The sequence below is a fragment of the Indicator indicator genome, chromosome 3 (genome assembly GCF_027791375.1).
Source record: "Indicator indicator isolate 239-I01 chromosome 3, UM_Iind_1.1, whole genome shotgun sequence".
Taxonomy (NCBI): Eukaryota; Metazoa; Chordata; class Aves; order Piciformes; family Indicatoridae; genus Indicator; species Indicator indicator.
Window position 1 is genome coordinate 17,610,629 of NC_072012.1, and position 12,668 is coordinate 17,623,296.

Below are 12,668 nucleotides of genomic sequence, written 5' to 3' on the forward strand. Positions count from 1 at the left end.
CTGACAAGAAGCCTAAACCTCAGGTCAGGAAGTGGGAAAGAGAGAAATAAACTGTGGATGTGAGTTAAAATACAACGTAGCCCCCCCTGACAGCAGCTACTCACTTGGGCTGTGTGTGAAGCTGTTAAGTGAGTACACAGTGACAAGTGCCCTGCAGTACTGGTCATCCTTACGCACCCATTCTTGCCTGGTATATAAATATCAATCTTCTCTGGCACCTTCTTCTGTAGGTATTTCCATGGTCCCTACCATGGGGTTACTTCCTGAAAACACTCTGGGAGTGGACTGCTGGTTTTTGCACCTTTCCATCACACAGAATCATAGAATTACAGAATAGTTTGGCTTGGAACGAACTTTAAAGATCACCTAGTTCCAACTCCCCCACCATGGGCCGGGACACCTTTCACTAGACCAGGCTGCTCAAAACCTCATCCATCCTGGCCTTGAACACTTCCAGGGAGGGGGCATCTATGACCTCCCTAGGCAACCTGTCCTCGTGTTTCACCATCCTCACTATTAAGTATTTATTCCTAGTATCTGTGCTAAATCTATCCTCCATCAGTTTAATCTTATCTGATCATTGCACTCCCTGATAGAGTTCCTCCTCATCATTCCTGTAGGCCCCCTTTAAGTACTGAAAGGCTGCTGCAGCATCTCCCTGCAGCTTTCCCTTCTCCAAGCTGAACAACATTAATTCTCTTGACCTCCCAGGAGAGGTCAGTATGGATAGCATGCATCCAAAGGGGATGTGTGCATGCATGGAGAAGAGTTGTCTTCCATTTTCCGCACTGTTGTATCTCTTGTGTCTAGGCTCTTGTGTCTTGTGTCTCAGGTGTGGCCTGTGTGAAAGCATGAGTCCTTTCAGGGAGGGACCCACTGTAGCCAGCAGCAGCTAAGAGTTTGCTTTGGCCAAAATGTCATCTGCCACCTTGCAGGAAACTGCCCTGGAAGAAGACATCAGATTTTCTTCCTCCCTACACTTGCAAAAGCAGCTGCAAAGCCAGTAGAGGTACCAACCCACCTCCTATGCCCTGGTTCAGCAAGAGCAGTGTCTCTCCAGAAGGGACAGCACTGGCTGATGTTACAGTGGTGCTGGGCACTGAGCAGTTGGATACAAATAAAATCTTTCCCCAGGGCAGGTTAAGGCTGCAGGCAGGACTGCCTGCCCTGGGCCCCTCTCAGAACAGGCATCTTCAACCACAAAGATCAAATTTACCAGGAGGGACTTTTCTGAATGCACTCCAAAGCAACAAGCAAGAGTGAAACAATAGCAGACCAAAGCTGTATGAATAATTGATTATCATTGGTTTGCTTGACAGACTGGAAAGGCAAAAAAAAAATATGTTTCAGGTTGACAAAAAGTTATTCTGCTTCCCTTTTGCCAAATGCAGAAGGAAGAAAAACAAAGACACACCTGCCCCCCTCCCCCCCCAATGTTAAATGAAACAGTTTTTAAGCCGCATTTAATTTTTGAGATTTTTTCCGCATCCTTTAAAAAAAAGAAAAGAAGGCATTAAGGCATTCATCCAAATGAAATTACACACTGTTTGAAAGGAACATCAGGCAAAAAATTTTGGTTTGAAATGACTGAAACCAGACTTTTTTTTTTTTTTTTTGAGTGACACTTTCAGCAGACTCAAAGTAAGCTTACAGGTGGCTTCAGCTGCCACCAAACTGCTTTTCAGCAAAACAAATGCCTCAAGCAAAGGTTTCCCTTAATCTTATGCAACGCATCTTTGAACTCCTCTGGCTTGTAGAGCTTCTACACCTACCAGCAGCCATGGACCAGTGAGTGAAGCATCCCTCAGCCAGCCCTGGTACCCAACCCCCTTCTGGCTCAGAGAGTGCAGACTGTGCCCATTCCTTTCAGCCAAGCATCATCTCAGGAGGTATCAGCAGTGACAAGCAGAGGGGGTGTGCAAGGTGTCACTGTTCTCAGGGGGTGCTGTGCCACCCATGTCATCTCCAGCAGAGGCTTCTCATCAGGCAAAGGCAGCCTGAAGCACCAAGTGTGAGCTCAGTGTGAGCTTGGTGTGTGCTCACAGTGCTCCACAGGTGTGCGTCACTCTCTGAGGCTCATGTCCCAGCCGCTACCACTTTGCCAGCCTGTCAGTCCTTCAATGGTATCCCCTTGGTCCTCCAAGTGCTGCTGCTAATGCAACATGCTTCCAGGAAGTTAATGACATAATTCCAGCTTCCCTGGGACTCTCTGCTATGCCTGTCAGAGTAAGAAAGCAATGGCATCATCTAGCTAGAGACTGCCAGTCTCGTTGTATCACCTTGGCTGTCACTGACCAGAGGTATGTAACATGTGCTGTGTAGCCCATGTTGTACTGTGTAACAACTGCTCGCTCTGCATCTCAGGTGGGACAGGCACTGGTGGGCACCTGCATCTATGTTCACTGATAGTGAGCTTTTCCACATCACCCTGGCATTATTATTATTATTACTATTACTATTATTATTATTATTATTTACTATTATTGTTTGACATTATTATTTAGTCCCCACTGCTACAGGTTGGTACCACCACACACCATCACAATGTCTCAATGAGTAATGATTATTAGAAACAATCCTTTTCAGAAATTATTATTTCAGAAATTATAACTTTGTGGAGTATTATTGAAGCCTTTAAGTAGTTTTAATTGTTGCATGTTGTCTTATCGCTCCTCCTGGCACCAGTTTCAATCCTAAGTTATCACACAGCCTCTGACTGGTATTAAATCCCATTCATTAACATGCAGGTCCCACCAACAGTAGTTTCTACACACCATGCCACACACCACTAGTAATTTCTGCACAGGATGACATAACCCCTATTAGCTCTGACTGCTACTGGGGCAGAAAACTGCTATCAAATGGTACCCTCCTCATCCTCTTGGCATGCATTCAGGACAAAGAAATCACAGCTTACCCTTTCCACACTGCGTCTCCTCAGTGATCCATATGGGATTTTGAATAAAAGTCTTCGGGTCCTACCCGGAGTCACAGATGCCTGTACTACCATAGTGCAGAACTAACTCGTGTGTGTGAGTGTGTGTGACAGAGAGAGTTCACATCATACACAGGCTTCCTCTGAAAGAACTTACAGACTCATTTAGATTTCCCAACTATCAAATAGCTGAGTGGGTTTTCACATCAGACTATGAGTCAAGATGTGGCTTAGTGGAAAGAAGGAGGGGGGAAGGAGAGGGGAAAGGGAGAAAGGAAAAAAAAAAAAAAGGAAAACCCTAAGCCTTGTAACCTTAACAACATGCTTCAAGCAGTGTATCTTTAGCTTCCTTCTGTTTCTCGGTGTAGTTTGCTCAGCAGAATTGCTGTGCCACAGAGGTGGAAGAATTAAGCTTCTGGGGAGAATGTTCCAAAAATGTCAAGCTTGCTTCTTGTTGCTACAGATGGTAACCAGGTCAGTTGTCTAACCAAAGCTCTATCAGAGTTATTATACATTTTGCCATGTGACTACAGACCCCTCTGGTTTGCTGTGCTATAGATCACATGTCCACCTAAAAAAGAATATGTGGTGTATCACCATCTGGTGCAGAGATTAAAGCTTATATTCAGATATTTCTAGATGTTGGAAAGCATATACCCAGAATAGGGCTTGAGCAGATCCTTGTGGCTGCTCAGCTAAGCAAGAGCACTCCCTGACTCAGGCTGTGTGGTCCGTACAGCACCGGGTACCGCAGCGCACACAGACGTGCAAAGAACAGACACAAGCACTCACTCTCATCTCTGGAGGCACAGGTGTTAGTGGAAACCTGCTGCTCAGTGAAACCTACAGGTTGTCTGTGTCCTTATAAAAAATAATTATATTAGAGCCTATAATTAGGGTCAGACTACAATTAGTCTCAATGCCTTCTTTTTTTCTTTTATGAAAACACTTCAGAGACTAGTAGACAATGACATTTTCTTTCTTTGGAAGAAAAGTTTGAAACTATATTTAGACTTTAAATTGTACACACGTGTTTTGAAAATGAGAAGAATACTTTTCCTTCCCACAGACTTTCTCCAGCACCAGGAATTGTCCCACATCAGACAGGTATGATTCTATGATTTTGTAAACATGTGGGTTGGATATTGTGTTCATTTCCATTCTCAGTTACGGGTACTGGTCCAGATGCAGTTTAGAGCAGGAGCTTCCCAGTCCACCAACTCCACAAAGGCATTTTGAATTTGCTTAGTAAAATGGAAAAGATGTTGGCCCACACTCTTTTCCTCAGAGCAATCTAGCTGGGAGAGCAAAATCTGCTGAGCTGTGGAGCCAGTCCCTTCCTCCATGTATTGTTCTCATTTTAATGCAGAACTAAAAATACTTTGTTTTGATCCAAGTCCAAAAGTCAAGGTGAAGGTGTTCGGGACATGACATTAAAGCAACTGTTTAAAATCAAGAAGAGAAACACTGTATCTGCTCAGCATATGCACATGCATTAAAACTAGTCAAAGAAAAAAAAAGCAGCAGCTTGATGTGGGAAACTCTACATATTCAAACAATCGGCCTTTGTTCATAATTAGTTCCATATGTCTTTGCCAAAGAGAGTCAGAGACAGGAAAAGATGGAAATATCTTAAGCATGACTGGCTAATGCAGGTTCTTTATGTGGAATAGGTGCAGAGTTAGGGTCTGTACTTCTTGCAGAGTTTGTAACAATTGCTAATGCCCCCCCGCCGCATCTCACAGTTTGCCTACCTGCATTTTAAGCATGAGGTGGCTGGCATTTCCCAGCTGCCCACCAGGACCCCTTGCCTACACCAGCAGAGCCACTGAAAATCTACCGGTGCAGAAAGAGAACAAAGGCAGCTGCAACCTCTCTTGCTGGGAGCTTTGCCTGAATAAAGACTCAGTCAGTCTGAGCGAAGACCTCGGAGGTGAATGCTTCGTATGAGGGCAGAGTAGCAAAGATCTCCCTACTCATCTGATCTGAAGCCCTGGGCTGAGGGGGCTCCTCTTCCCCAGAAACTCTCACATTCCTGCAGGCAAGGCCCCCTGCAGTTCCACCTCCAAATACCAGTCTTGTAAATAGACCTTTATCCACTAGAGGGGACAAAGAGCCGTAACATATGTCTCCGCCTGCGTCTGTAAACAATCAGGACGAGGGATCAGAGATGGTCCAGCGGTACCAGCAAGAAGCACCAAATAGGCTGATTTTCTCCGCAGGATAAAGAGGAGCATTCGTACAGTCATTTCCACAAGCCACAAGTTCTTTGCATTGATTTTAGGTCTTGCGAATGAAATGCAAATTTGCATATTGCTCAAGGCAGCTGACTAATAATACATACATGCTTCTTTGCAGGAAACCTCTTACACATGTGGAAAGTAGAAGAAATCCATCCATTTGTACGGTATTGGAACCAGTTCCAACAAAATCCTTTCATATCTCAATGGACCTGAATTCTCCCTCCCTCCCTGTGCTGCACCCTAGGCACACCTCTATGGTGTCCTCCACAGAAACCACAGACAGATGGAGATGTGGACACAAAGACACTTCCCAGTCTCATTCCTCATTTCCCAGGTGGAATGAACCTGGAGAAAGAAATCCAAACCATAATCATTAAGGCTGTGGAAGGATGAGATATTTGCTTCTTATTTTTAGAGCTGTTCAAAGTACATTGGGAGGCAAGTGTATAGTGCAGTATATTAGGTTTAGTTTGAGAGATTGCCTATAGGGTAGGCAATGTAAAATATGCTTTTATGAGAGCCTTTCTAGTTGTTTGCAGAGAGGGAGTTTAGGTGTTCATGGCAGACATAAGCATGTCCAAGGGCACTTCAGCCCATGAAATTCTAAATTTCCCTCTGGAGAGCCCCCTCTCTTGTGTAGCTGACTGCAGAGGCAAATTAAGATGATAAAGACTCATCACTGAGGCTTCATTCAACTGCACTGTTGCCTGTAGAGACATCTCCAACTAACCAGCACAGCAGGAAATAAAAGCCAGACTTTTGAAAGGGAGTGTCCTGGCCTTACCAACACAGACCCTCAAAAGACCGTGTTTACTAACTGCTCAAAGTTAGTGGATTAAAGCAGTGGATGCTTTTCAGTAATAATTGCAGGCTGCCAGGGGCAGTGGTTTGCAGTAACAATGCATCAGAGGAAAGCACATTCCAATTGATTGCTATTTATACTGGATTTTTTTTTCTTTAATGAAAAGGAGAAAGAAATCATTTACTACTGCAAAGTGTGTCTTACGCTGGCAATGGAGGAGTCAAATTTCAAGTCAGTGTATGCTCAGGGGAGATCAGTGAACCAAAACCAGTGCAAGCAGTGGCACAGGCTGAAATGCAGTTTGTGGTATCTGTCAGATCTAACAGTAAGACACTGTTTTGTAAAACTGAAAGGGCACTCAGTACAAAAACCCCCAACTTAAGTTCTGTACTCCATGAATACAGAAGTATGGAAACAGAGTGAGAGAAAAACAAGGGTACCTTGCAGCTCCTGACATGATGTCTATGGTCTCTATTAGTAGCAAAGCCCCTGGAGTCCCGATAGGAAAACCTCTCTTATTTGAGCTCTTTTTCAGCTCCTATTAATCTTTCTAACTTACCACTGAAGCCTGCCTAGCTGATTTGCTGGGACATAGCAAAGCAATAAAAAGACAAGGAGAATAGGGTGATGTTTTGGGGTTGCAGTCCCTAGAGTGACTTAGCTTGTGTTTTATTGCACCCAGAATCAGACTGTAAAGGAAATGGCCTCTCTGAGAGTGAAAAATAAGTGCAGACTGTCAGTGCAAATCCAGTTTGCCTTAAAAGTCAAAGAAACCAAGCAATTTCCTAGTCTTACATGTTTTTTTACAGAGAAATGTTGCAATCACTCTAGCCTGGGGAATATTGTGAGAAAACACACCACATGAAGCTTTGTTCCTGCATGAGCCTTCTCCGTCACAGCTGGCAATAACTCAGCAGCTTTTGAGGGTGGGGGAGGCTGTTCATGGTCCTGAGCCACAGAAAGCCCAGGGGCTTCCCCTGTATGTGGCAATGCTGTGTCACGTCTGGAGGCCACACAGATCATCATGTCTTTGTCTCCTCTGGGAAAGCAGTGCATGTGAGTGCTGTTGCTGGGAGCAGCAATCCAGGCTGAACATGAAGGTCAGCCCCACACTTGAATAGATATTCTTGCTCTGTTTTACTCTGTTTTGGTGCTCTGGGTTATGCAGTGATCAGCATGGTGTTGGACAGCATGTGCAGCATGTCCATCACTTGCATCAACAGAGACGCATTTAGGCTCCTGTGACAACTTTGCATTGTGCTACAGCATGGTTGTTTAACCATCTGCAGTTCATAGACCTGACTAGCATAAACCTAAACAGAAACCCAGAACCAAGTACTTCTCGTCTCAGAGAAGTTCTTATGTGATCCACACTGCTGTAGGTTAACCCAAAATGTAATGCTGGATGTTCCTAATTTTCATCATTTGTTAGTATTCCAGCAAAAGTATCCACATGACTGCTGCTTTTTGTATTGCAGCCTTGGATGTCATGGAGAGTGACTGACAGAGCAAAATGTCACCTGTTGAGCCTTCACCTAGCCAAGGACTTAGATCCATCAGATGGTGTGTCCACCAAGCCAGCAAGTTCTTGGCACAGCCTCTAGTGAAAGCCATGGCACAGACCTAGACATCCCAGAAAATGTCTTCAGGGAAGAGGACAGAACAACCTGCACCTTTCCTCTTCCCCTGATCCCACCAAGCAGATTCTCCAGAATCAGACTCCACCCCACCTCTAGTTCTCCTCCCCACCCTCTCTCTGTCCTGTGTATGGTCCTTGCTGCTATGGTCCCAGCTTCCACGCATACAGGCTCTTGGAAAACCCTGACCAGAAAGAAGAACAGGGCATATAGCAAGTGAGGTCTCTGCTAGTAGGAAGGACATTTCCCTTGTGTTTTACTGTGCTGGTAGGTCAGCTCTGTTCCCACATAACTCAGAGAGACACTAATTAATTAGGGAGGGAACTTGCCTGACCCCATTGCCCTGGAGACATGCCCCTGTAAACATCACAAAGGGATTGCAGAGGCCACCTCTGGCTTTCAGGGCTTACATAAACAAAAGAGGAGATATTTGGCACCAACACCACATTCCCACATCATGGATGTGTAGCAGAGGCTGAGTGTGGTCCATACAACAGCAGTCATGGAATCAGCTGGAGTATGACTGTACAATATTTCTGTCAGGGATCTGGTCTGAAGTCTTTGCAAATCCTGGTGAGTGCAAGGAGTGTGCAAATACTTGGTGCATCTTGGTGTCAAGTCTTAAAAGGTCAGCAAGCTACTCCTGAACAGTGCTTGCCACTGCTGATTTACTTCAGTCCCTGAAGAAATAGGGGTTTGTTCAGCATGGCATGGAAGGTACTCAGCCTTGAGCTAAATTTAAGCCTTGAACATGATATGTGACACATGGACTATGTCAAACACCGTGAAGAGAAATCCTTCTTTGTGCTGTGTAATTTTCTTTTAAATCTTCATCCTTGTTACACTGCTTTGATTAATCTTAATATATTGTGGGAAAGTTTACGTGCCTGTGTGAGGGAAGGAGGGAGAGTTATGTTTCCCCAAGAGAAAGCCACATGAATAGCAGAGAAAGCCAACATGTCCCTTAAGAAAGGAGGGAAATAGAAGACCCCTGAGACATATTAAGAGGGTTTTTTTAAGTCTTATCAGAGCTGAAAACCAGATTCTCAGGCAAATTTTGTTTTGTAGCTGAAGTCTTGCAGGCATGGAATAACGATGACTTTGAGTGAGGGGAAAACTGTTTGCACAAAGCAAGAAAAGAGGAACTGCTAACATCGTTGAAATACAAAACCAGTTTAGTTTGTGTGGGTTTTTCATGGACAGGTTAAGAAATGTGAATAGTTTGTTTGACTCTGGATCTTCAGCATTGGAATTGCTCCTCGTAATTCCTACCCATCTCTATTTTAGTGCTTCAGCTCTCCTGTGTCTGCCAAGATGTAATGACACCCTACCTCAGTTATAGGAGACATCTGCAGTGATGTTTACGTCTCCTAACCTTAGTTGCTTTTATGTGAGCTTGTAATCTGGACTCCTTTTTGTCATCACTGAAGAGAAATAGGCACTTGCAGGGTTTGAGATAGCAGACCTGCTCTAGCTGCCTACTTTGCTGGGGGGGTGAATGATACCTAAAAGTGTCAATGTCTCCCCAATGATTATAAAAGAAGCTTGATAACTGATCACTCTTGGTCTACCTCTCCAGTTATCAGAAATTCTGTTGTGTCCCTTGGTAGCTGTGTTTGCTAACATCCCTGTTGGCATTGATGCTCTCAGCTCTTCATTCTCACCATCTTCTTTTTCTGTGAGTTGTTCAGTATGGGTGAGCAAGCCTAGATTGCTCCACAAAGTCCTTCTGTTCCACAAAGGCTTTCTGAGGGTCAACAGTGTGACCCGACTCTCTTGGAAGTGAAGTTAGGAGTAATCTGTGGTTGGCGACACTGTGCATAGGGCTGTAGCACAACACTATGGCTTTTCTTGTGCTCTAGGGCTCTTGATGGCAGCTGTGACTGCTAACTTGGGCCCCTGGGCTAAGTTTAAAAATTACTTAATTTAATGAAAGAACATCTATTGTGGGCTGTTAAATTTGAAGACACTACTTCTGGGTCATGAAATTCCTGAATGCAATGAGCAGGTGGTTGGAAGATACTGTGGGGACTGTGGCTGCATACTTGCCCTGCTCTTGCACTTGTTTGTAGGCATCTGATATCAGTTGCCCTGCAAGACATGATGCTGGACTAGATAATTTATTGGAAAGACCTGGTTCGATCATTTTAATGTTCTCATTTTCAGAAGTCTCTAAAGAAAACATCTACCTCATTGGTTCTCTTCAACAGTACAATCATGCTGAGTAACCTCAGCTTTTAGTGTAGGTCAAGAGGCCTGATTCTGCCCCTGCCCGCTGTACTGGCAAAACTCAGTCTGACTGCAGCAGTAGAGAATGAGGCTTTAAATCTCCTGCAAACTGGATGCTGAGGATAAACTGGAGGATGCTGCTGTTGCCAGAGAGAAACTCTTTAGGAACTACTTCAAAGAATGGATTTCCCTGATAAAAAAACATGTGGAAATAGCCATTACACTGTAGAGAGTGAGGGTAGCACCCACGCTTTTGAATTATGAATGATTTGTGACTATTCCATGTATGAATTTGCTGCTTGCTCTTCAATTAGCAAGTCCTGGAAGGCTGGCAAAGCCACACAATTTATTGCCACTTTGCATGTTGATGGTGTCTTATTATTGCAATGGTTATGAAGAAAAATGTAACACAGACATCAGGAGTCAATAGAAACTGCAAGAATGTTTGTTTGATTATGGCAGGGATGGAGGCTGCTGCGTGCAGGGCTCACTGTGCAGATGGTGTTTGAAGCAGGTTCATCACAACCATCTTACTACACCACTCCTTTCTCCAGATTGTCCTCAGTACTAACTATGGGAATGGCTACTGTTTACCAGTGATGACAGCACGAGAAAATAAGAAAATTAATGATGTAATTGCCTGAAGAATGGACAAATACAACACCTTTCTGTGCTAAAGCATGGTAGGACTAGATCAAAAGGCATTCTTCATCCATGGCACTGGGGATCTGTGACCCAAACATTGATGGTGGATTATTTTGCCATTGTATTGGAGTTTTATACTCTGGAGGGAGTATAAAGAAATCATCAAACTGGGATTCTGGAATTCAGATTTCTACTGTTTTTAAAGTGGGCAGTTAGAGGCTTTCTGCCCCTGTCTCTCAGTTTCCCTGCTTCTGGAGGGATGAGGAGAAGAGCTGGCACTTGTCTCCATTGCTTTTGTTGTTATTTATTATTAATGAAGAGCCAGGTCACTTAAATGCCTCTCTTGGCAGCCTGATTTTAAAAGTTTGAATATGGGTATTTGTAGCCCACCAGGACATTGTGACCTTGTCCACCTCACGTTGCCATCCCCATTGTCAAGGTACTCCAGAGAGCCCTGACTCCTTTGTGACCTCTGCCTCTCTGTATGGACTCTTCAGGCTTTGATTCCTTCTCCATCAAATATCCAGCTTGGGGTTTGGCTGGATGCAGGAGGTTGACTCAAACTTTAATTCCTCTCATTGCTAGCTGTCAGAGGAATGAGCCAGAATACTTGCAGCATCCCAGGTAATTTCCTCTGACTGTTAGGGTATTTGAAACAGAGATTAAGTTGCATGTCCTTCCTATTTCGGTGTTAGTGCTGCCAGGACTTGACAGTGTGGGAAGGGAGAAGAGCAGCTGTTTTCTCAGAGTGCTTGAGGACGCTGGAACATAGCAAATTCAAATTGCTATGTCCACCCAGGGCAAAGCAATCTCAGCCCTTCTGCATGCCAGGAAGCTCTCCAGAATGCCACTTTCATCAAATAGTCTCTTACATATATACACACACATGTTTTAAAAAAACATATAATATATATACACATATATGCATAAACATCTACTTATCTGTGGAGTGTGGTGGGAGGAAGGCTGAGGAGCCAGTTGTGGAAAAATAAATGTCTGCAGGAATGTAGGTGGAGGTATAGAGTGTGCTATGGATTTGGCAGGCTTAACTGTGTTTGGATGGTGTCTAAGACCCCATGATCCACTGGAGATAGATTGCCTGTTTTTTCCCAGGTGATGTCTGGAGTGAGCCAGGGATACATTGTTCATGGTTGAAAGATTTAATTTAAATCTCTCTTTCTCTCCTGGGACATCCACTAAAGCTCTGTCACACCTGCCTTCAGAATTCAATCTCCTTTTTGAAAACAGCTGATATTTGGCTGCTTCAGGCTCACTTTTTCACCAAAATTATTACCGCTCTTCTTGTTTGTTTGAAAGTCTGTTTCTAACATAATGCAAAGAAAGCATCTCAGTGGCCAGGCTCCACAGCCCAGCTCACTACCAAACCTTCCCTGACATCCCCAGGCATGTTGGGTGTGATGTATCAGGGAGGCTTTCTCCCTGATATGTGCCTAAGGCAAGGCTTGGAAATCAGCAAGGTTGGTCCTGAGGTGTATGTCAAAGGTCTTCTTCCATAGACTGCACAAGAATAATTAAGCATGTCTAGAGGCAAGAAGAGGGTTTTTGCTCAGGGATGCCTTTTGCAAGCAGTGAACCAAGGACTCAGAGCCTGTATTTCTTACCCAGATCTCCTTTTCCTCTCAGCACACCAGAGGGACCTCCTGAGCTTGTCCCTGCACTGCCTCCCTACAGAGGCCCCTTTTGCTCTGTTTGGGTTTCTTCAGGCAGCCAAGTCCCAGCTCACCAAGCAGCTTGGTGGCAACCTGATGGCAACCAGCTAATTATGAAATGTCATGTCAGAGACTTCCTTTTTATCTCACCTTGTAGAACCCAGTAAAGCTCTACAATGCCATTTGGAAACAGGGAAAAGGAAGTGTCAGTGCAGCAACAGCTGCTTTTCTGATAGAGGGATGGCAACACAGTGAGTACACCCTGTCAAGCAAGGAAGTGGCAGCTCATGTCATGCGAATACAAATCTCTAGTCTCTCCCCATCAAAAAAAGGGAAAAGTGTTCCCATGTTATATTAGCTTTTTAGAGGAAGCATTAAGTATATCTGCTGCCAAGACTTGCCATCCTCCCTGTGAAACTCTGCTGAACCCATTCCAGGTGAACTCCTGCAGGACAACTTAGTTTAAAACCTTGTCCAGAGGAAAACAAGCCCAATCCTATGGTCTTT

General features: G+C 44.4%; 1 protein-coding gene across 1 annotated transcript in view; it reads right to left on the minus strand.

The window, feature by feature from the left end:
• FRMD4A (FERM domain containing 4A) overlaps positions 1-3,010 on the minus strand; it is a 197,240-nt gene extending 194,230 nt beyond the window's left edge. The window contains exon 1 of the mRNA XM_054399433.1: positions 2,918-3,010. Within this exon, the coding sequence (XP_054255408.1) occupies positions 2,918-3,010 (93 nt within the window). The remainder of the gene's footprint in view (positions 1-2,917) is intronic.
• Positions 3,011-12,668: the final 9,658 nt, after the last annotated feature.